Below are 24,379 nucleotides of genomic sequence, written 5' to 3' on the forward strand. Positions count from 1 at the left end.
GAACCAGGGATCAAACCAAGGTCTCCCACATTGCAGGCAGACTCTTTATCCTCTGAGCCACTAGGGGGCTTCCACAAGAGAAGCCACCGCAATTAGAGAGTAGCCCCTGCTCACCACAACTAGAGAAAGCCTGCGTGTGGCCACAAAGACTCAGTGCAGCCAAAAATAATTAATTGAAAAATAATTCCCAGTACAAAATAAATACTCAGTATTCTTATTATTGGAGAGCAGAAATTACAGATGAGAGGAGATGGCCACTTCTTGCAGTATTACTGTTAGCAATATTTGACTGTTTAATTGGGGCTTCCCAGGTGGCTCAGTGGTAAAGAATCAGCTTGACAATGTGAGAGACGCAGGAGATGTGGGTTTGATTCCTGAGTTGGGAAGATTCCCTGGAGGAGAAAATGGCAATCCACTCCAGTATTCTTGCCTGAAAAAGCCCATGGACAGAGGAGCTTGGCAGGCTCCTCCATAGGGTCGCAAGGAGTCAGACACAACTGAGTGAGCACACATACATATTATGTTAATATATATAACTTTTAAGTGTTTAAGAAGAGTAAATTAGAGGTGAAGAAATGAAAATTCTTTCAGGAAGTTTCCTGTAAAGGGAAAGAGAAAAATATGATGATAACTAGAATGAGTATGAGATAAAGGAAGGTTGTAAATTTTTTTTTTTTTAGATAGGAGAGACATGAATGAGTTTAAAAGTGGATGTGAGGTCAGCTAGAGATGGGCAAAACTGAAGGTATGGAAAAAAGAAGGTATGTAGCCAAGTAATGGATGTGGATGTTGGTATGCCCAGCAGTTTGGTATGAGAAATTAAAGAATTTATCGTTTCATATCTACTCCTCTTTCTCTAAAATAGGAGGCAAAGTCATTTGCTGAGCATGAGCAGGAAGTTAGCAGGGTTCTCTAGCTTTCTGAACATATGGAATACAGTTATAAGTAATTGCTTTAATGTCTAATTCTAATATCTGGGTGAGTTTCAACTGCGTACTTTTTCCTCCTCATTATGGGTTTTCTTTTCTTGCCTCTTTGTGTGTCTGTGCTCAGTCTCAACTGTGTACTTTTTCCTCCTCATTATGGGTTTTCTTTTCTTGCCTCTTTGTGTGTCTGTGCTCAGTCTCTTGTGTCCGACTCTTTGCGACCCCATGGACTGTAGCCCACCAGGATCCTCTGTCCATTGTATGTCTGGTTATTTGCTATTGGATGTGAAACATTGTGAATTTTATCTTATTGGATGCTGTATATTTTTGTATTCCTATAAATATTCCTAAACTTTGTTCTCAGACACAGTTAAATTACTTGAAAATAGCTTGTTCCTTTCAGGTCTTGCTTTGAAAATTTGTTAGGTGTGATCAAAGCAGTATTTAGTCAGGGGAAGTTTTTCCCCACTACTGAGGCAAGACCCTTCTGAGTACTTTAAAAAGTGCCCCATGAATCATGAGATTTTCTGGTCTGGCCAGTGGGAACATAACACTATTCCTGGGCCTGTGTAAGCATTAGTATTTGTCCCCTCTAATTTTTTTGGATGGCTCTTTCTCTGGCTTTGGGCACTTTCCCTCACATGCATGTGTTGATCAGTATTTTGTTGAATACTAGGGGCAAAAGCCCTTTCCAGTTCTCAGAATTCTTTTTGTGCATTGTCCTCTCTAGTCATATGCCCTGAGAACTTCAACCAGCTTAGTATCCTTGATTTCTCAGCTCTGTGTTTTTAATTAAGGACTCCATCAGATACCACCTGATTGCCCCTTCATGTACCATTTTATTACCTTAATTTTTCTGGAACAAATTTTCTCTTAGCTTCCTAAGAAAGAGTACAAGGGAAATACATTTTTGAGAATTTATTCTTTAAAGAATATTTTAAATTTATTTTCTAAATTGAAAGATCGGAAAAACATTTCCTTATAATTTTAAAAGCCATGGCTCTATTGTCTCCTAGCTTCCATGTTGTGTTGAGAAGTCCACTAGTTTTTTGATTTATGATCTTTTGAATGTGACATATATTTTAATATCTGAAGCTTTGAAGGTCTTATCTTTAAGCCACTTTTCCTGAAATTTCACCAATATATGTCTTGGTGTGAGTCTTTTATTATTCATTTTTGTTGGGCACTAAGTGAGTCTTTGGAGAAGGCAATGGCACCCCACTCCAGCACTCTTGCCTGGAAAATCCCATGGACGGAGGAGCCTGGTGGGCTGCAGTCCCTGGGGTCTCTAGGAGTCAGACACGACTGAGCGACTTCACTTTCACTTTTCACTTTCATGCATTGGAGAAGGAAATGGCAACCCACTCCAGTGTTCTTGCCTGGAGAATCCCAAGGACGGGGGAGCCTGGTGGGCTGCTGTCTATGGGGTCGCACAGAGTCGGACACGACTGAAGCGACTTAGCAGCAGCAGCAGCAAGTGAGTCTTTCCAATTTGAAGACTATTGACTTTTAGTTCTAGGAATTTGTCTTTTATTATTTGCCAATGGCTTCCCCCTCTTCTCCCTTTTCTCTTTCTGGGACTCTTATGAGCCAGTTTTCAGATACCCTAGATTTTCCCTCTAATTTTAAGAAATCTTTTCTTCTACAGTTGCAGAAACCAGTAATTGAGAAACCAAGCACCACACTCGGAGAGTTGGAGAATTCAGGTTTATTATGCCAGCGGGCCCAGAGGAGTTAACACTCTAAGCTCCGAGCCCGAATAAAGGGGTTCTAGAGTTTTTATAGACAGACTATAGTGGGCAATAGTAGCTGCTAATAGGCTGGTTTAAACTAAGGGGTTTCATGTGTGTGGGAACAGGAGTCAAGATGGGGAGGGGGACGCCTGACCTTTCCACAGACAGGCATGATTAACCAGGTTTGCAGGGGCAGGGCAATTGCAAAGAGCAGGACAAGGGTGAGTGAAATAAGCTCCAGTTCCTAGTATTGTAAGTCCCCACTTTCTCAGACTACGTGACCTAAGTGATCCAGACTTTGCAAGGAGCAAGCTGAGTTACAGAGGCAGAATGAGCAGGAGGTTATGTAAAATTTTAACTTTTGTTCTTCACTACTTTCCATGACTTTATCTTCTAGGTCTAAGATGTTTCCATAAGTTTTCATTCAATCCTTCTATTACAATTTTAATTTAAGGATTCATATTTTTTTAATAAGAGCTCTTTCCTGATCCTTTCTTCGTTTTTGCATTCTGTCCTTGCTTTATGTATACAAACTTCAGTAAGTCCCCTACATGCGAATGAGTTCCAACCTGAGAGCATGTTCATAAGTCCAAATCGTACATCCAACAAAGTTAGCCTAGGTACCCAACTAACATAATTGGCTACACAGTACTGTACTGTAGTAGGTTTATGATACTTTCCACATAAATAATACATAGAAACAAACAAAAAATAAAGCATTTTTAATCTTACAGTACAATACCTTGAGAAGTACAGTAGAACAGTACAGCAGCTGGCATGCAGGGGCTGGCATCAAGTGAACAGGCAAGAAGAGTTACTGAGGGAGATGGTAGAGCTGAAGGATTGTCAGCAATAGAGATGGAGGGCAAGCTGCAATTTCACTCACACCTGACGCTGATGGAACTTACGTTCACATCTTTGAAAGTTTGCAGCTTGAAGGTTTCTATGTAGGGGACTTACTGTATTTATCTTCCTGATGATATTAATGATCATTAAAAATGTCTTCTTCTAAACTGCACTGTCTTGGTTTCCTCCATGTTCCATTTCTCTGTTAGTTTCTGTCTTTCCCTAAATGTTTAGGGAGCTTTTCACTGCCTTTTTGAATTTAACCACTAAAAGGTGATTGGAATATCTGAGAGAGTGAGAACATTTTGTTGCTTGGTGAGCTTTGCTATAGGATTTTAAGACGGGATGTTAGATTTTTATTGAATGGACCCCGTGTGTGTTAGTTCTGTAGGTGTTTTCTCTTGGCTTAGTTATCCCTGGAAGGAACCTACCAATCTCCTGCTTCTGGGAGTGAGGGGAGCAATGAAGGGTACAAGTCTGACTATTCCAGGAGCCAAGCAGGGAAAGGGTTTTAAGACTGCTTTTAGTTTGGCGTCAGGATGAGAGAGGCATAGTCTCTGGTTGAGTGGATCTGGCAGTGTAGCTGTTTCTCATGCAAACCTTCAACTGTCTGTGATGTTAAATCAGCTTCATCTTGTTCCTTCTTGATCCAGCTTTCTCTGCCCTGTGGTTGGTTACCACTAATCCATTCCCTTTCTAGTTTCCAAACATTTGTTGACAATATCTTACTTGCATCTCTTTTTCCATTCCCTTTGTCTTTGTGGGTTCACGATGTTTTTTTTTTCCCCTTTGACTGTCGTTTAAGTGGAATTTCATGAGAGCAGAGATAAAACATATATTTAGGCCACCGTATGTTATCATGCCCACTCACTCTTCAACTCCCTGAAATGTCTTCTGCCACTACCACACTATTGAAAGTATTCTTTTCAGGGTCACCTGATGAATAACTGGTTGCTGAATTATAATAGACATTTCTTTGTTTTATCTTACTGTTTCATCTTGCTTGGTCTCTTAGCATTTGTCCCTACTGACCATTTTTAGTTGAAGTTTCTCTGCCCTTAGCTTGAGAACACTCCTGGTTTTCCCCCTACATATCTGGTTTCATTTGCCTTTGTGAGCAACTCTTCCTTGACCTATCCCCTTAATGCTGTTGTTCTTTGTGCTTCTGTCAAGCTGTTTTCTTTTCTTATTGCATATTCTCCCTGTTGCAGACTTGTAGTTCCTAGGGTTTTGGTTACCATCTAGCTGTTGATGATTCCTAGCTCTCTATATCTAAATCTTCTTTTCATGGGCTCAAGTATAGCCTCTGTGGTAGGTGGAATAGATAGCTAACTCTGGTATGGCTTGAGAATAATCTACATAACCTAAATATCTTTCTCACTGGTCTCTCTCACAGGGTCTGAAATTCTTCCCCACAATTAATCATTGTTATGTATTAAGAACCAGGACTTCAGTTAAAATGAAATTTTAACAGAGAGTTATTCCTTCCCCCTTACTAATGACTGACAGCTCAGTTGGTAAAGAATCTGCCTGCAATGCAGGAAACCCCAGGTTGATTCCTGGGTCAGGAAGATTCCCCTGGAGAAGGGATAGGCTACCCACTCCAGTATTCTTGGGCTTCCCTGGTGGATCAGATGGTAAAGAATCTGCTTGCAATGTGGGAGACCTGGGTTCTATCCCTGGTCTAGGAAGATCCCCTGGAGAAGGGCATGGCAAACCTCAACAGTATTCTTGCCTGGAGAATCCCATGAACAGAGAAACCTGGCGGGCTACAGTTTATGGGGTCGCAAAGAGCTGGACACAACTGAGTGACTAAGCACAGTACATGCCAATTTAATTAAAATTCTCTGTATCTAAAATGTTGCCCTTTAGTTAATGAAAGGCATTTTAGTGTGGTTTCTATATAATGCTAAATAAAGAATATTTAAGCTGTTTATAGATAACCCATTTTTATAAATAATCTGTAAGGTCAGTTGTTTATAAAATTCAGCATGACAAGATACAGTAGCAAACTTTGCTTTACTAAGTCAGACCAAGTTATAATTCAGAATTGTCTTTTAAACAGCTATCCAAAAACAACATACAACTGTAGAACTACTGTATACGTGTGATTAGTAATGGTGCTTTAGCCAACTCAGTTAGAAGGATTAAATTAGAGGAGATATACCAGCAGCACAAACTTTGTAAATTATGTGATCATAAGGCTTAAGAATTAAAACCAAACTCATAGACTAAAAAATTTTATGAATTAGAACTATAATATCAAAGAATATTTACATTTGAACCTATTTTCACATGTAATGCTAAATTTGGCCTCCAAAATCTGAGTCATTTTCAGTCCTAATAAAAATATGTAGGCTTATTTAATAGAGACATAAAAAGCTGCTATGATGCCTTTATTTATAATCATAAATGCTATCTCATTTTACTTTACATTTCTTTGATTTCTCATGTAGTTGGGATTTTAAATATATTTGTTGGCTATTCATTTTCCTGTTTATGAATTAACTTTCTGTTTTATTTGTCTATACTTCTTCTGTCACCACTTTGCTTTCTGCTCATTCCCAGACACCTGAAAAAGCTGATCTGTCTCTAGTTTTGACCCCCTCCAGTCCATCCACTGCAGCTGGAGTATTGCTCTTGAAATACAAATTTGCACTCATCACTCCTCTGCCTAAAATGCTTCAGGGGCTCTCATTACATTAGTCTTTCACTTGTTTATCCTGGCCTGAAATTTATTCCTGCAATATCTCTATTTTCAGAAACAGCCAAAAGCTATTGTCATAGATGTGTAACAGGGTATCTGTGCGTGAGGAGATGTATTTGTTTACCTCCTCTCCCCCTTATAACTAGTTCACCATACAAGTTTCCTCTCTGCTCGTCCTGCATTCAGGGCCTCTTCTCTCCACTCTAAGGTGCTTATTGTTGCAAAGTTAATGTTTCTTTCCATACTGTTATTTGCATGCTCAAGAATTCTCATTGGCTCTGATTCAGGTCAGGCACAGGACCTAAATATGTATGTTTCAATCAAAGCTCTGAGATAATTCTGATGTGGAATAATTTTTGAGGATTGTAAAAATATACCTTTAATTTTTTTTAAAAAAGTAACTGTCTACATGGTTAAGGGTATAGAGTTTAGAATCCAATGAACATGGGTTCAGTTATATTTCTTTTTTTCTGACCCTTGTGTGACCTTGAGCAAGTTCCTTAACCTTACTATGTCTCATTTACAAAATGGAAATAACATTTGCTACACAGGGTTATGGAAAGGAGTAACTTAGATAATGTGTGTAAAGTGCATGCATGGTGTCTTATACATACTGAATGCCTGATAAAAGTGACCTTTGTGGTGTTGTTGTTAGTCATTCAACAATTATTTATTCACTATGTGTCCAACACTGTGTTAGGGACCATGGTATAAAATGCGGATCCTGCTTTTGAGACTCTTACAATTAGTTAGGGAGCTAAAACTAGCATAGCATTATATAACTAGAGAGCAATAAAATTAGATGTAAATGTTATAAAAGATCAAACAAAGTATAGTATTTAGGGGAAGATTTTAACCAAGCCCTAGCATGCTGGGTTGTTGATTAACATTAAAAAAAAATAGAGGGGGGAGAAAAAAATTTCTCAAACTGCTGTCACCAAGCTTTCAGAGGTCTAGTTTTGATGCTGCCTGCCAGATGGAAAATGATGCAGAGGGAAAAAAATCCTGTATTTACTTCTCCAAATTAAGACAGGATGGGGGAGTGTGTTTGAGGAGTGAACATATGTGAATAAATATGGTATAACCCTTAATTGGTTCCTGATGATTAAAATTTAAATGGTTTCCATTGGAAAAGGACAGATATGATATTTTTCATTTTAATCAAGTCCTACCACTCATTTATCTTCACCTTGTTAAACCAGAAATCAAACATTGGATAAAGGTTGCAAATCTATTTTGATGTATGTTGATGCACTTTTCTCTCTTTCAGGGTCGCTATGGCAACTGCATCTTCTCAAGTTCTGATTCCAGACATCAATTTTAATGATGCCTTTGAAAACTTTGCTTTAGATTTTTCCAGAGAAAAGAAACTGCTGGAGGGGCTAGATTATTTAACAGGTGTGAAAATACTGTGCTTTCCTTTCCATTTTAGTTCTTTTCTTTTGGTAGGCTTTTACTTTAAAATAATCTGAAAAGGACAATATTATAAAGATGCCTTTATAATCTTTAAAATTATACATATATCTTTTTAGATAGAATAGTTTAATTCATGTAACAGAAAATAGAAATGATTTGTCAAATATTTCCAAGGACAGAATGGGTATACACACCATCCCTACTTAAAGGTAAAAAACAAGAAGTTGCTGGTGGTTTTCTCCTTACGAGCCTGTCAGTAATATAACGTCATCTGTTATAGGGGTAGAACTCGGGTAGTAATTAAAGAATATTAGAGAATTTCTCACATGGGTACAGGTACCACCCAAATGCTTGTAAGGAAATTTAAGAATTAGCAGAATAGGAAGAAAAATGTAAGAAATATCTGACTTGCGGAGAGAATTTTAGAAAATGAGGGCAACAACTTGTCTGTTAAAAATACTGCCTGCCTTCAGGATGTTTGAATGATCATTTCATGAGGAAATATACACACACAATAGCTTTGTGTTTGTAGTTATCATTGTTACTATATTAAAATAGGTGTCATTGATGGAGCATCTCCTTTAAGCCAGACACTATATATTAATTTTACATCATGATCCTTACAAGGAATCTGTGAGGTAATTATCATCCCCATTTTACAGAGGAGGAAACTCATATTAATTTGTACAACTAATCCCTATTAATACTGCCAAAATATATAATACAACTTACTTTGAAATAAAAAGAAAGTAGATTGAAGGCCATATAATAAGGAAACACATGACTACGTTGCTCTAATAGCTACGTATGTGTTAGTGCAGGCCAAGTAGACAATGGGTCTACTGGGTAATTTAGGCTTAGATCTTTGCCTAAAATCCCTATATCATTGAAGCAAAAGTGGTTAGGGGAACTTGAGGTCTCAGCACTTGACTTCAGGTTGTGTTGTACGTGCAATCTAAAGCTTCTTTTTAAGAAAACCTCCTTTCCAGATGTTGGGTTGGTTAGCAAGAGTAACAATTAAAAAATGCCAGAACAGAGAGTATGTTTTCCTTACCTTCTTTTCCACCTTTCGTTACAGCCCCCAACCCACCATCTATCCGAGAGGAGCTCTGTACTGCCTCCCATGACACCATTACGGTCCACTGGATCTCAGATGATGAGTTCAGCATCAGCTCCTATGAGCTTCAGTACACCATATTCACTGGCCAGGCTAACTTCATCAGTAAGTCATGGTGTAGTTGGGGCCTGTGGCCAGAGATAAGGAAATGTAAGGAAGCAGTAAGCTGCTCAAGATTGGCCGGGGCGCCACGAGGCAAGTGTTTGTAAGACATGTTAGGTTGTTTAGTATAGTGTTGTGTAGACAGTGCAAGCTCCCCCAGCACATTGCAAAGACCTTACTGATGGATAAAAAGCACGTTGTGTATTTCCTTGCTGGGCAGTCACTGGGGCCACTCCCATTTGTTTATGTAATCCTTAGCCTTTCTTGAGTTAATCCATATCACTCCACTCTCTGAAATCAGAACACAGCTCAGGATTCGTTCCTGAGTAGTTAAGTCACAATCATTACTGATTCTATGTGTGTGAACATCTCTCTTCTTGATTGTTCTTCCACTTCATTATCATGGTAAAAAACATTACATTCAAAGACTACCACTTCCTTTACTGTACCCATTTGTATCAGTGAATAAGTGACAAGCCGCCTGCCTCTGTCACTCTTCCCTCTATCCCTTCTCCGTTTCCTCCAAAAATTACACCAAATATAAAAATGCATCAGCGAGCCACCAAATAAAAGATGTTCTGAAAGCAGTCATTTAGCTCACATATTATGGTTTTATCTTATGATGAATTGGAACAAGACATAGGACCTTAACTCAAGCTGCAAGTTCCCCTCAATCTGCTGGAGAAAATGGAAGTAAAAGCAAAATTAAAGATGAATTCAAGATTGGAACCAACTTGCATGCTAAGGTTGCATCTGCATAGCTGCAAATTAGTATTTTCTTTTTATCTTGTGTTTGTGCTTCTGTGTCTGACTTCACAGACCTGTGTGAGAGGAGTTTTCCTGATGAAACCCTCCTGAAAGGCTTCCTTTTCCCATCTTGTGACAATTTAGGGCCACATGGCGGGGTGGGGAGGTGAGAGGACATTTGGGATCCAACTCTAAAAAAAACACTTGCCTCGTGCAGCTCCAATCTAAGCCACTTGGCCCTGGTAGCTGCGTTCCTGGGTGTTTGTTCAGGTTGTGAAGCTGCAAAATGCTAAGGCCTCCCCAACACACGTGTTTACAGTGGCCTCTCCTGCTCTGGAAAGTCTTAAAGCCAGTAACTATGCTTTTCTTTCCTGATATGGGGAGAGCAGTGGTCTCCTGGGAGTTAAGAAAAAGTCTAAGAAGTGACAAAGATCAAAAGGCTGTTACCTCTGTTTTCAAGGATAGATAGTCCTTTGTAAAGAAAAGCTTAAAGGATAATTCTTAATAGTGATAGGATCATAGCATTTTAGAATTGGAAGGGACCTAAGAAGTCATCTAGTCAAATCTTCTTCCCTTCTACCAGATACCTTGTAGGTGGTTGTTCTGTCTCTGCTCAAACATTTCCAGTAATGGATAGCCAAATTCTAGTGAAGTAGCCCATTCAGTTGTGCGGCTATAAATAATTGTCAGTGCTTCCTTATAAAAGCCCCAAGACTTCCTCCTAGTGAATAATAATAATAATTTACATATGTATGTGTTTCCATTTACAGACATTCCCATATATGTTATCTCATTTGGTCCTCATGACTTCTTCCTTAGCCTTATGAAATAGATGATATTAATTATTTTATAATTATAAAATTATAGACATAGAAATCGAGGCTCAAGTTGAATGAGTTGTCCAAGGTCACAGAGCTACAAACTGAGGGAATCATGATTTGAACCCAAGCTTTTCAAACTTCAAGCTTAATGCCCCTTGAATTAAACTAGCTACCAATTAGTCCTAGTCCATGGAGGATAGTTGAATTATTACTTTTGTGTATTAGCTGATATCCCCTTACCCTATACCTTTTTTCCAGTAGCCACATTGACTATTGTGTTGACTGAACATATAGTAAGCTGAAATCCCTAGGCACTTCAAGTCCCATTCCTATACATTTGAGTGTTTACACTGAAATACAACATCTTGAATTTATTCCTAGGGACATTTTTATCTGATTAGTTCTGACTCCTTACCCAGCCAACCAAATTTGGTGGGGGGTAGTTCCTGCCTCCCGATATATTTACCTTCCCTCCCAGCCTGCCTTCTGTGTCTTCCTCCTTTGATCATTGATAGAAAAGTGGAATAAGACAGGGACAAAGGCAGAACCCTGAAGCAAAATTTTGAATTGCAATGGGCAGATAAATTAAAACTATTTTACTCAGAATAAATATTCATGAAGATTCCAGTCCTACCTGCTAGTCTGGCCTGCCACTGTTGACTGAACTCTGTTTGTGAGAGCTACTTTCCCTTAAGGTTTTCCTACATTTTCTCTTTTAAAAACCACTTTATTGAGGTGTGATTGACATATAAAAAGTTGTCCATCAATAGATGAATGGATAAAGAAAATGTGGTATATACATAAAATGGAATATTATTAAGCCTTTAAAAAGAAGGAAATCCTGCCACATGCAATACCATGGATGAACCTGGAGGGCATTGTGCTAAGTGAAATAAGCCAGACACAGAAGGACAAATACTACATGATACCACTTATATGAAGAATTTTAAAATAGTAAAACTCCACATTTTCTTTAACCAGAAGTTTCTTCCTTGTTGGTTAGAATTTTGTCTGGGGAAATAGTTCTCTTTATTTTTTTCAGCTTTTCTTCTTTATTTTGAACTTTCTTCCCACTTTATGTAAGATTTGAAATGGTCATAGGCCAATAGTGTTTCAGATGCTGCTGTTGGCTGAATGAAAATTCCAACAGATGTTTGGATAGTGGTCTTCCCCATTACTGTGTTTCTTTCCTCTGTTTCAATTTTGCATTTTGTATTATAAAAGCAACTGGCTATAACTTCTGGCGGCCAGGTGGTCTGTAACATACTGTCACAAAGATTAACTTCTGTTTCCCCTCAGTCTTGTTCTCACACAAATGCTCTCTATGCCCATTTACACTCAGGTTCGTGGATTTCCATATTGTGGTCTTTTCCTTTTGAACAAGGTGTATACTTCCATTACCATAAATAAGTGATAAATTCCATCTCACTAAGTCTCAGTGATACCCAGAGGATCATATCTTTACCTTTTTAAAATTTAGAAATGATTTCAAAATTACTGAAAAGTGTGCAAGACTAGCGCAAAGAACACCCATATACTCTTCACCCAGATTCACGTATTGTTAATATTCTGTCCCATTTCCTTTTTCATTTGCTAACATTCTCTATTATTATGTTTTTTTATGAACCATTTAAGAGTAAATTACATACATCATGGCTTTTCACTCCTAAATTCTTCAGTATATGTTTCCTAAGAATAAAGAAATTCTCTTAAGTATCCACAGTATAGTTATTAACTTTAACAGATATGACGTTGATGCAGTGCTTTTAACTAATCCACCATTCATATTCCAGTCTTCACCATTGACCCAATAATATATTTTATGACATATAGAACTCGATATTGTCCTATAGAGTCTAGAATCAGGTACTGGACTTAATTGTCATATTTGTAGCATCCTTTAATTTGGAGCATTTCTTCAGCCTTTCTTTGTCTTTAATGACATTGTTATTCTTTTTTTAATATAAATTTATTTATTTTAATTGGAGGTTAATTACTTTACAATATTGTATTGGTTTTGCCATACATCAACATGAATCCGCCACGGGTGTACACGTGTTCCCCATCCTGAACCCCCCTCCCACCTCCCTCCCTGTACCATCCCTCTGGGTCATCCCAGTGCACCAGCCCCAAACATCCAGTATCATGCATCAAACTTGGACTGGTGATTCATTTCATATATGATATTATACATGTTTCAATTCCATTCTCCCAAATCATCCCACCCTCTCCCTCTCCCACAGAGTCCTAAAGTGCCCTTTTGTTTATTATGCTGTTCCTTGAGTTTGTCTGATGTTTCCTCATGATTATATTCAGATTATGCATTTTTGGCTTCCATCACATAAGTGATGTGTTCTCCTTAGGATATCACATCAGGAGACAATGTGTACATGCCCTTCACTGGTGATGCTGATTTTGATCACCTGATCAAAGGTGCTATCTGATTTCTTCTCTGCATAGTTACTAGTTTTCCTTTTGCAACTAGTAATCAATCTGTGCAGTGATACTTTAAGGCCGTAACAATATCCTGCTTCCTCATCAAATCCATCCTACTTCCATCCCTCTTTTAGCATCAATCAAGAATTCTCACCTGATCCAAACTTTACTCTGATGATGGCAAAATAATGATTATTCCAAGTGAGCATCTCATCCCACATTTACAAGTTGCCACTCTGCATTCTACTGTAAGCAAAAGTCTCATCCTTCATTTTTTTATATTTTTACTTCTCAGTATGGACTCATGAATTCTATTTTTTTCATTCGTTTCTAATTCTTTACTGCCCTTACTTATTTTGGTGCTCAGATTGCCCAAATTTAGCCAGTTGGAGCTTTTTAAGCTGACTCCTGAGTCCTTATATTCTCCCATCATTTTCTCGAGCACTTCCTTACTTTGCAACATGACAAAGGTTATTGGCTCATTTTAGATCATACCCTGCTCCAGCCTTAAAATCAGCCATTTTTCCAAGGAACCCTGGTCCCTTTTCGTGGCAGGATGTTGTTAGAGACCAAGACCTGGGTACTAGAAAAATACACCCACAATACACCCATGTACATATACATATTCACACATAATATATGTACCCACATACTTAACATATGTGCACACATGTATGCACATACACATTTTAGAAATAATGAGTTTGTACCAATATCTCCAGCCCATCCCCACAGGTTCTTTCTTGCCACCCCCCATTTCATACTTGGATGTTCCTGCTTCCACAGTGAGAACCCTGGCCCCCAACAGCATCAACACATATACTCATTTGCTCAGTCCCATAGCATATCTGAAATAGTTTCAGAATGGCGTTGTCCATACCACTACAAAAACAAACAATACTGGAGCATCTATTGACAGTTCTCTTCTTGCCCTTTTCTGTGATTGTTGACATTTGAAATGCAGGTGGCTTCATTTGGTTTGTTTGTTTTCAGTTTTAGACCCCACTCTTACCATTCATATTGGTGTCATTTAAATGTTTTAAATTTCTAAAACATTATTTCTGAAAGGGAAAAAAAAAGGTATACTCAGAGAAGTGTCATTCTCTCTTGTATTCTTTTAATCCTCTTCCCCTACCCTCATCCCTTGTATGTAACCAGCTTCATTATTTTCTGGTTTTTCTTTCTTGTTGTTATTATTGCTTTCTAAATCTAAGCAAATAATGTAGGTTTTCTAATTTGCCTTTCTTTCTTGCATGAAAAAGGTAGCATACTACTTATACTCTTTTGCAATTTTCTTTTTAAAATTAGTGGTATATCTTGGAAATCATTCCATTATCAGTTCATAGAAATCTCCCACCTTCTTTTTTTCATAGGTGCATAATACTTCATTGTGAAGATTTTTTTCTCTTTTGATTTTTTGTTTTGTATTGTTAGAAGTATAACTGAAAGATCATATGTTTCCCTCCTACTGTTAAAATTTAATATGTAGTTTATGACTCATACTGTGCATTGATACATTGGTAGTCAAGCCCTCCAACATTTTTTTTCTGGCCCCCATCCTTATTGTCATTTCATGAGAATCAGTGAACACTGCCACCAATTATTTTCTTTCTATAGCATATCTGTTTCTACTCCATTATGCTTCTTTTTCTAGTTTTAATTTAGACTTCTACCTCCCCCCAAATTAATTACAAAACCTTCCTGATCATATCTTTCTCAAATCGGTTATTATTATTTCATTTTTAATCTTTACTAAAGCTGCATAGAAATAACTAAATCCACCAGTCATTTTCCCTGCCCTTTCTTTTCCATTCTCTGGTAGAATTATGGTTAAAAAGTGTTAAAGTGAAAAGCAGATAACAGAAGAGATAAGTGTAAATTCACAGACTGGAATGTCGATCCCTCTTTTATCAAAATTTAGCTAAATACATGTTTTTAATTATGTATATTTTTCTCTGTTTAAGTCAATGTTTATGGTCTAAAGAGTTTCAAAAGCAGAAACCTAGATCTCTTGTCCCTTTCCCTACTTGGGAGGGAAGAAGGTTCCAGACAACAAACGTGTTCCTGGACTGCCCAACTTCAAATGAGTATTGGAATCAGAAACAGGGAGGGGTAAAATAAGTAGTGTTAAGTAAGGAGATGCTATTTTACTTTGACTATCGTGTCATCTCCTTGGCTTCCCTTTGACACCTTGGAGCCCACCAAGATTAGAAGCAAGGGTGAGGATGGTGTGGGAGAGCTGAATCATAAGCCTTGAAAGCTTTGCTACCTTGCAATGACAAAGGAACATTGTTTGCTCCATGAATTGTGGAGCAATGCAGTGGAGAGAACACTGGACTAGGTTAAAGAGACCAGGGTTCTGCTCTCAGTGCCACTCTCAGCTCTCTGTGGCCTTGGGCAAGTCACTTTCCTTCTCTCTTAGTTTCCTATTTGTAAAATGAGAGAAATACGGTGTCTAGTTGGCCTTTTGGCTCTGAGATTCCTTGTCATTCTGTTCTGCTCTACCCATCCGAGGGTCAGACTCAGATCTCAGAGGACTGAACCTTTGGGGTAAAGATCTAGAGATGCTATGAAAGACATGATTCTGTGATTTTGTGTAGAAGTTTTCCCTGTATTCTTTGGCAGAAAATTGAAGTAACTTTTCACTAGTGGTTACATTCAATTACCAGAGGCAAGGAGCCTGGCATAAGCTTAGCTCCATGGAAGAAAAGAAGCAGAGGGGATTCATCTCCCTATGTCTTCCATGACTCAAAACAAAATGAAATTTGCTTTGGGGGGCTTGTGATGAATACTCAGTGTGTTTCTCATCCTGCCTTTTTTACATTAACATCCTTGCTTTCCCTACATTACAGGCCTGTATAATTCTGTGGATAGCTGGATGATTGTGCCCAACATCAAACAGAACCATTACACAGTCCATGGGCTGCAGAGTGGAACACGCTACATCTTCATTGTTAAAGCCATAAACCAAGCAGGCAGCCGGAACAGTGAACCTACCCGACTCAAAACAAACAGTACGTTGTGGTGATCGCAAAAGGAGAGAGCAGCTTTGCCCTCCTAAGCAGCCACTACTTTTAGCCTGACACTGGCACCTCCTACAGCAGTGTAAGAGGGCAGAGGCACCAAGTAGAGAAGCTTTGTCGTTGGAGTCTGTGCTTTGGGCCAGGGGGGTTGTTTGTGCCCCTGGGAGGTATGTGGACACAGAGATATACAGAAAACAGCTTGGGAGGATGTTAGTGAACAGATTTTTTTGTTTGTTTTTGACTGTGCTGGGTTTTCATTGCTGCATGTGGGCTTTCTCTAGTTGTGGCAAGCTGGGGCTACTCTCTAGTTGACATGCATGGGCTTCTCATCATAGTGGCTTCTCTGGTTGCAGAGTACAGGCTCCAGGCGCATGGACTTCACTAGTTGCAACATGCAGGCTCAGTAAGTAGTTGTGGCTCGTGGGCTTAGTTGCCCCATGGTATGTGGAATCTTCCCAGACCAAAGATCAAACCCATGTCCCCTGCCATGGCAGGCAGATTCTTAATCACTGGCCCACCAGGAAAGTCCAGTGAAGATTTTTCTCTGCATTCTGCCTTCGTACTTGGGGTGCAACTGAGTAAAAGAGTACTGTTTGTAATAATCTGGTAAAATTCTCCTTCAGAGAAGCCAAATGTGTTAGGAATGCTTTTTGACAGGAAAATCTATCTAATTTAGCTTGACAAATATTATTTGTGAGCAGCTGAAACAAATAGTATTTTTTTTTCTCTTTCATATAGCGAGAAGCTCAAAGGTAGGCAGTTCAGGGCTGGTGCATGTCATAAAAGACCAAGACTCCTCCTCCCTTTGTGTGTTGGCTTATTGCTACATGGTCCCAACCTGCCCACTGCAGCCTCCAGATGACAGATTTCTTTTCAAGATAGAAAGAAGGGGGAAAACACTGGTACATTCAATGACTATCCCTTTTACCAAGAATGTAGGCATTTTCTCAGAAGTTTCCCCGACCCCATCTGACTTCTGCTTCCATCTTCTTAGTCACCCCTAGCAGCAAGGTAGGCTAGGAGCTTGAGTATTTAGCTTTTCTTGCCTCTATAGTAAAAGCAGGTAAGAGAAAGAAAAGTAGTGGGTGGGTGTTACATTGACCAACAGTGTCTGTCAGACATGTTTTGTATTATACAGCTCTTGCCATACCCAGCTGTTGGCTCCTAGTAACTAACTGCTTTGTCATATGACTTTAAGGAATTCTTTGTTGGGAATGATCCTACACAACAGATATTTTCTCTAATTATTGATTATGCAATAATCACTCTAACAAAGTGACCTATTAGATGTTATAAAGATGCTTACTCTTTGGAAGAAAAGTTATGAACAACCTAGATAGCATATTCACAAGCAGAGACATTACTTTGCCAACAAAGGTCCATCTAGTCAAGGCCATGCTTTTTCCAGTGGTCATGTATGGATGTGAGAGCTGGACTGTGAAGAAAGCTGAACGCCAAAGAATTAATTGATGCTTTTGAAGTGTGGTTTTGGAGAAGACTCTGGAGAGTCCCTTGGACTGCAAGGAGATCCAACCAGTCCATTCTGAAGGAGATCAACCCTGGGATTGCTTTGGAAGGAATGATGCTAAAGCTGAAGCTCCAGTACTTTGGCCACCTCATGCAAAGAGTTGACTCATTGGAAAATACTCTGATGCTGGGAGGGATTGGGGGCAGGAGGAGAAGGGGATGACAGAGGATGAGATGGCTGGATGGCATCACGGACTTGATGGACGTGAGTCTGAGTGAACTCCGGGAGTTGGTGATGGACAGGGAGGCCTGGCGTGCTGTGATTCATGGGGTCGCAAAGAGTCGGACACAACTGAGCGACTGAACTGAACTGAACTAAATTAGAAGGCAAAACAATTTGTCCTGTAGTTGAGTTATTTTCAGGTTTTTTGTTCTGCCACCAAGCAGCAATTATCTCATCTATCCCCTCACTTTGCCTTACCTGAAATACTCCTTCCCCTAAAATCTACTCAAATCCCAAACCATCCACTGAAATAAAGCAAAGCACAAAAGTTATTTGAGAATAGGAGACCTTGAGAGCCCCTTTTAACTTGATAGTCTATGAAGGGGGGACAGCTTATTTTTATTTTTTGAAAACAGTGGCTTCTGTCCTGCTTCTTTTATATAATCCAAGCACCAGTCAGCTTTCACTGACTCAAGAATGATCATTATGTCAAGGTTCCTCTGATAGTGATGGTCCTGCAGAACCAGGAGAGAATTCTTACATACTTTCTCATGCATTTTCTTTTTTTTTTTTTTCTACTTTATTTTTCAGGCCAACCCTTTAAACTGGATCCCAAAATGACTCACAAGAAGTTGAAAATTTCCAATGATGGATTGCAGATGGAGAAGGAAGAAAGCTCTCTGAAGAAGAGCCATACCCCAGAGAGGTTTAGTGGCACTGGGTGCTATGGGGCAGCAGGAAATATATTCATTGACAGCGGTTGCCACTACTGGGAGGTGGTCATGGGGTCCTCCACATGGTGAGTGGATCCAACTTTTCTTTCCCCCTGTTGTTAGGTTCCTGGGAGATTCAGTTTGATAGTATAAATATAATACCAGTAAGTCAAGGTTAAAAGGCAAGCGATAGAAACCACTCTTAGAAAAATGTTCCAGTTTCTTAAAAATCAAATCATGTATGCCATTCTCCCAAATCATCTCACTAATTGCCAGTCCAGTTTTGATGCATGATACAGGATGCTTGGGGCTGGTGCACTGGGATGACCCAGAGGGATGGGATGGGGAGGGAGGTGGGAGGGGGGTTCAGGATTGGGAACTCATGTACACCCGTGGCAGATTCATGTTGATGTATGGCAAGACCAATACAATATTGTAAAGTAAAAAAATAAATAAATAAAACATAAAATCATACTGTTAAAAATTTTAAAAAATCAAATCATGGAAAATATAGAGCTAGGAGTTGAAAATTACAGCACTCTAATTGGTAACTTTTTTTAAAGCTCTAGTGCTATCATTGTTATGGATCTAAATGTAAACTATTTAAGGAAGGAACATGTATTCTATTGCTTAGATGTCCTGTATGATGTCTGTGCTGTGTTGTGCTTAGTTGCTCAGTCATGTCCAACTCTTTGTGACCCCATGCACTGTAGCCTGCCAGGCTCTTCTGTCCATGGGCTTCTCCAGGCAAGAATACTGGAATAGGTTCCCATTTCCTCCTCCAGGGGATCTTCCCAACCCAGGTCTCCTGCATTGCAGGCAGATTCTTTACCATCTGAGCCACAGGGAAGCCCAATGGTGTCTAACATAACTCAGATCATGAATAGATGTGATCTCCTTTCCATTGTCTCACAGGTATGCAGTTGGCATTGCCTACAAATCAGCTCCCAAGAATGAATGGATTGGCAAGAACGCCTCCTCATGGGTCTTCTCGCGATGCAATAGTAACTTCGTAGTGAGACATAACAACAAGGAAATGCTGGTGGACGTGCCTCCACAGTTGAAGCGCCTGGGTGTCCTTCTGGATTATGACAACAACATGCTGTCTTTCTATGACCCAGCTAACTCTCTCCATCTTCATACTTTTGATGTGACCTTCATTCTTCCCGTTTGTCCAACATTCACAATCTGGAACAAATCCCTAATGATCCTGTCTGGCTTGCCTGCCCCAGATTTTATTGATTACCCTGAGCGGCAGGAATGCAACTGCAGGCCTCAAGAATCCCCTTATGTTTCTGGGATGAAAGCGTGCCATTAAGTTTCAAGAGAGCATGTAATAATTCACTGGCTCTCCAGTTCAGCAGTGCTTCCCTTCCTAAACCTCAGTTAGTGTCCAATATACACGATACAAAAATGAAGTTCATTTGAAATATCCAAAAGAACTAGATATAATAGATTTAATTTTTGTGCATTAAAGCTTATATTTGAATTAATGTATTGAGTTTTTCAGAACAAATGATGAGTAGCCTGGGTTCAAGCCATTGGAGAACAAATTTGGAGAATTCTTCTCTTGTCATTGAAGAATTCAAAATTCCCAGTGATTTAGGAGTATAAATGATATTAGAAGGAATTCTAGGTAAAAAATGTATAAAGGTGCTCTGAACAAGGGGCTAGCCAGCCAGAAAGCAGGGATGTGTCAGCCTTTCTAGTACTGGCTGATTTGGCCAAGTAGAATTTTGAAATGTCAAATGATCCCATATTATATGTAGCTTTTTATGAAAACCTACAATCAAGGATTTATTATAAAGAAAACATGTATGTGTATATATAATATATATATAAAATGAATAAATAATATATATTATATATTCATTTTATAATTATATATACATAATTAACTTTTTAATTTACTCATTTGAGTGAGAAATATACTGGAAGGGAAAATAAATTATACCACCCATTTTTGTCCCCTAAAGGGAACATCAAATCATTTCTCCCCTCCCTCCACTCATCCCTTCATTCCTCCCTCTGCTCACACACATGCACATGCAATAGTGACATAGATGGTGGAAAGAGCTCTAGACTGGATTAGGAGCCATAGGGAGACAAAACTGCACAAGAGATGCTCTTGCTGGATAGAAAATTGATCCAGGTAGTTGTGTTATGTGTAGCACACTTTCATTGGTGCTACCTAATGGAGAAAGTTTGTCTGAACTGTTAAAAATTCTGTCACAGAATATTTCAAAGACAGTTTTACCAGTCTCAAGTAGCATACAGTTGCTAGAATTAGGCTTAAAAAAACAAGAGTTGCATAATGGAGGTTCTTTAGGAACCTGCTTTCTTTACTTATTCAGTAAGAATGGAGTGTTGTAGATGCAACAACTATTTCCATATAAATGGACTTATATTTTCAGATAAAATACTTCTGAAGTGCTTAAGAATGCCTGAGCATAGTCTGTTTTCTTAAAAAGGTGGAATAATCATTCTTCTCCTGATCTTGTTTACACTATTCATTTGCTTAGCCAACCCTTCATGGCCAATGCAGATGTAAACTTCAACCCAGTCCTTATTGCAATCATTGAAGGGAGTTAAGCTTTATGGTTGACGCTTCTGTCAGTTCCTCTTCTGTAATTGGGAGTGTCAGCACCAGAGCTTTCTCCTTTCAAGAGCTAAGTCAGCTTCAAAGAGTCTACTTCTTGGGAGTTGTGAAAATATTACTGCCATACAACATGGTAGTTGTAACAAGCCCCCAGATTGGAATCTAGAAACAATGCCAAAACTTCTCCCCCTCTTCCTTTCCACCACCTTGGTGGGCGTTCATTCCTTCATTCATTCAACAAGTTATTAGATGCCAGGTACCACACTAGAGCTGACATACTGATAATCCACAGTTCCTGCTGTCAAATGACTTAGTATTCTGCAGGAGAGACAAAATAACTATACAAATCCCTTTATCTATACAAAACTAAATAACAGTTTTGTATTGTTCGTATACCTAACAAGGAATGCAAGACTGATTCAGATACAGATGGCAGGCTCAAACTTACCTATCTAGTGGCAAAGTCAGTATTTGGGGTTTAAAAACCCTACATACTTACTGCTAATCAGGAAACAAGCAACCTCAGTAAGATTCAGCAGTGCTGGGAAATAGTTTGCTGTGTGGGAAAGTTCATCATAGCCTTTGAATTAAAATAATCTATTTCCTCTGCCATTTACTAGCTGTGTGACCCAGGGCAAGTACTTCACTTCTTTGAGCCGCTGTTTCCTCTTCTGTACAATAATACCTACCTCACAAGGCTGTTTGCAAAGATGAAAAAAGATAGCACATGTAAACTGCTTAGCACAGCACCTGGCATTTAGTTAAGTATGGCATTAGTATGGCATACTTAACTATGAAGCATGGCATTTTGCTAAGTATGCAACAAATATTACTCTCCTTTGCTCAGCCTCAGCCCCAATAGTGTAGCAGTGCTTTAAAATGGATGTCTTTCATTTCTAAGTTAACTCTGGGTCTCTCTCTCCTCTAGGGCCTATGCCCAAATTCTTAAACAAAACAGATGATTTCAACCCCTTCATAAAACATATCACTGGCATTCAATAGAAAGTCCCAGTTACTTACAGTTTGGCTTTTCAAGTCCCTATTTGCTTTCACAGCTTCATCTTTTGCCACCTTCCCCCTCACATGGATTGTTCTAGCCAAGCTTAACTATTTACACAAGTTGTTCTCTGGACCTGGACTAGAGACATTAGTAACTATTTTGATGTCCAGAGTAAACAGCAGGAATTGTTCTTAAATTAAGGGAATAGTGTGAAAATGCTATCAATGCAGAACACTCCACCTCCATTCCAGTTCCAGTTTTCTTTCAGTTAACCTCAAGTCTCCGATACCATTCATTTTTTGTGCCTTTATATTTTAGTGCCCCGGGACAAAGCTTCACTGTCTCCACCCTACTTTTGACTCTAGCCTGGACTACCTTTCCTTACTTCTGCGCCACAATAGATTTAATTCCTGAACCCCTAGATTGGGTTATGTTCTCCTCTTGGGAGCTCCCATGGCACCTTGACCATGCCCCCTTCTCAGCAATAATCACATTGTATAACAGTGTTTTTCATAGTGTTATCCTCAGACCACCTGTTAGAATTATTTTTGGTGTTTGTTAAAACAGTTGATTTTTATTATTATTATCATCTTTTTTTTTTTTACTGAGCATTTTCTTTTTAAATTAGACCTCCAACCTAGATCTGCTTAATTAAAATGTCTGGGCACATAAGTGGAATTTAGCATCTTTAACAAGCTCTCCCACGTAATTCTGATGCATACTAAGGTTTGCCATTTAAGAATCATCCTCCCTCCTAGACTGTGAATACCTTGAGGGCAGGGGTTGTGTCTTTTTTGTTGTGGTGGTATTCTTAACACCTGACATAGTGTCTGGAACAGAGTAGTTGCCTGGCTAATGTTAATTGCGTGAATGTATGAATGAATGAATGAATAATCAAAGTTTCCCTGTTGTACTCTGATATCCATATTGGTGTTGTTTTCTGGGCAGAAAAGCTTGGCTACTCCATTTGAGCTGTACTGATATTATTTTGCAGATGTCCCAGAACTCAGACATATAAATGAGTATTGTCTTCCTCAAAAGATCTTGGGGAATTGTTTGGAATTGTTTGGAGCATGTGGCACAGTTGTTTTCAATAATTTTTCAGTCTCTTCAAACTCTGTTCTTTGAATGTGGGTTTATGTTTTGGTTATTGCCAAAAATCATTCAGAGCTAAGCCTACTGAATAAAGTAGGAAATTAAACTGGGTTTGGGGGTAAGCAATGGAGTTTCTGAGCCAAATAATGAAAAGTACGTTCCCCCCAAAAAAATGGTGGGGATGTGGTGAATCCCAGATACTTCAGTAAACTTAAGGACTTTCATAGAATTCTGGCAATTCCAGGTACCTTAGAGAAGTCATTGACTACCTCTAGCTAAACCCAGTTGGACAAAGGAAGTAAGACCTTTATTTAACATCTTCAAGGAAGGTGACTGCATAAGTTTTCATTGTTGCTCTCCTCAGTCTGTTCTCCTACAATCCTTTCTCCTATCAAATTATTCTTTTGTCTGCAATTTATGCTTATTTTTACTTTTTATATTGTCTTATTGAAAAAAAGCACAAAAATAACAATAAAGTTAAACATGTTTTGAGATATGAAAGAAATTTTAATGCCACATTGGAGTTCTGGCTACTTGTATGTAAGAGTAACTGCATCTGTATGTGTTTTTATCATGTGATTCCATTGTGTAAACTCTGGATGCAGTGACTTGCAAATTGCAGCAAAATCACATCCATGTTCTTCTCAGCTAAAATACACTAGGTGAATTTTCTAAGCTTCCATGGTTTACATATTTATATATGACTACCTGGATGGAGCAATCCACAAATGGACTTTTTGATAAGCGTAAGTATTTGATACCATTTCTTCTACAGAATGGAGAATGTGAGGCTGACAGATGAGAACCTCTCCCACACTTATTTCAATTCCTGAAGCCAACTGCAGCCTCACAGCCATTGGGCTGTACTTGGCTGTGTATTTCTAGTTGGCCAGTTGACTGCCATCAGGTCAGGTGAAACTGCCTTCTACAGTCTGGTCTGCCAGCTTCAGACATATGCTATGTTGTTGTTGTTGGCTAGAATATTTATTGGACTATTGTTGGACTATTTTTTATCAAATATTTTATCCCAGGCTTGTTTGCCCTGGGAGCTCTGGACCAATAGTGTCTCTCCTAGTGACAAAAACCTGAGCATCTGCGGATTACAACAGCCTCATCCCTCTAAAATATCCCAGCCCATCCAAAAATGCTATATTATGAATTAAATAAATATATATGTATTCATGAGTTCTTGATTGTCTCTCACTGAAGTTTGAATTGGGGGAAGATTAAAAGGAAGAAGGTCCAGAGTTACTGGAAATGACAGGGGAAATTGATTACCATATTAATAGGTAAAGATTCAGGCAGGGAGGATCTGGAACATCTGGATATAGAGATCCAATTATGAAGACTTTGGTTTCAGGAGCGGGATACAGTCAGAAAGACTAAAGAGATGAAGGTATAAGGCCCA

The 24,379-nt window shown here is 38.9% G+C and overlaps 1 protein-coding gene across 3 annotated transcripts in view; it reads left to right on the plus strand.

Annotated features, from left to right (window-relative positions):
• MID2 (midline 2) overlaps positions 1–24,156 on the plus strand; it is a 103,456-nt gene extending 79,300 nt beyond the window's left edge. For 2 of the 3 annotated variants that reach the window (XM_040265045.1, XM_040265043.1), the window contains 5 exons: positions 7,483–7,610; positions 8,707–8,940; positions 15,704–15,865; positions 18,156–18,363; positions 19,193–24,156. In XM_040265045.1, coding sequence (XP_040120979.1) covers positions 7,483–7,610; positions 8,707–8,940; positions 15,704–15,865; positions 18,156–18,363; positions 19,193–19,595 — 1,135 coding nt within the window. In that variant the 3' untranslated portion in view covers positions 19,596–24,156. The remainder of the gene's footprint in view (positions 1–7,482; positions 7,611–8,706; positions 8,941–15,703; positions 15,866–18,155; positions 18,364–19,192) is intronic. The other variant, XM_040265044.1, reaches the window with a different exon arrangement.
• The last annotated feature ends 223 nt before the right edge of the window (positions 24,157–24,379 follow it).

Source organism: Oryx dammah, unplaced genomic scaffold (assembly GCF_014754425.2).
Source record: "Oryx dammah isolate SB20612 unplaced genomic scaffold, SCBI_Odam_1.1 HiC_scaffold_23, whole genome shotgun sequence".
Classification (NCBI taxonomy): Eukaryota; Metazoa; Chordata; class Mammalia; order Artiodactyla; family Bovidae; genus Oryx; species Oryx dammah.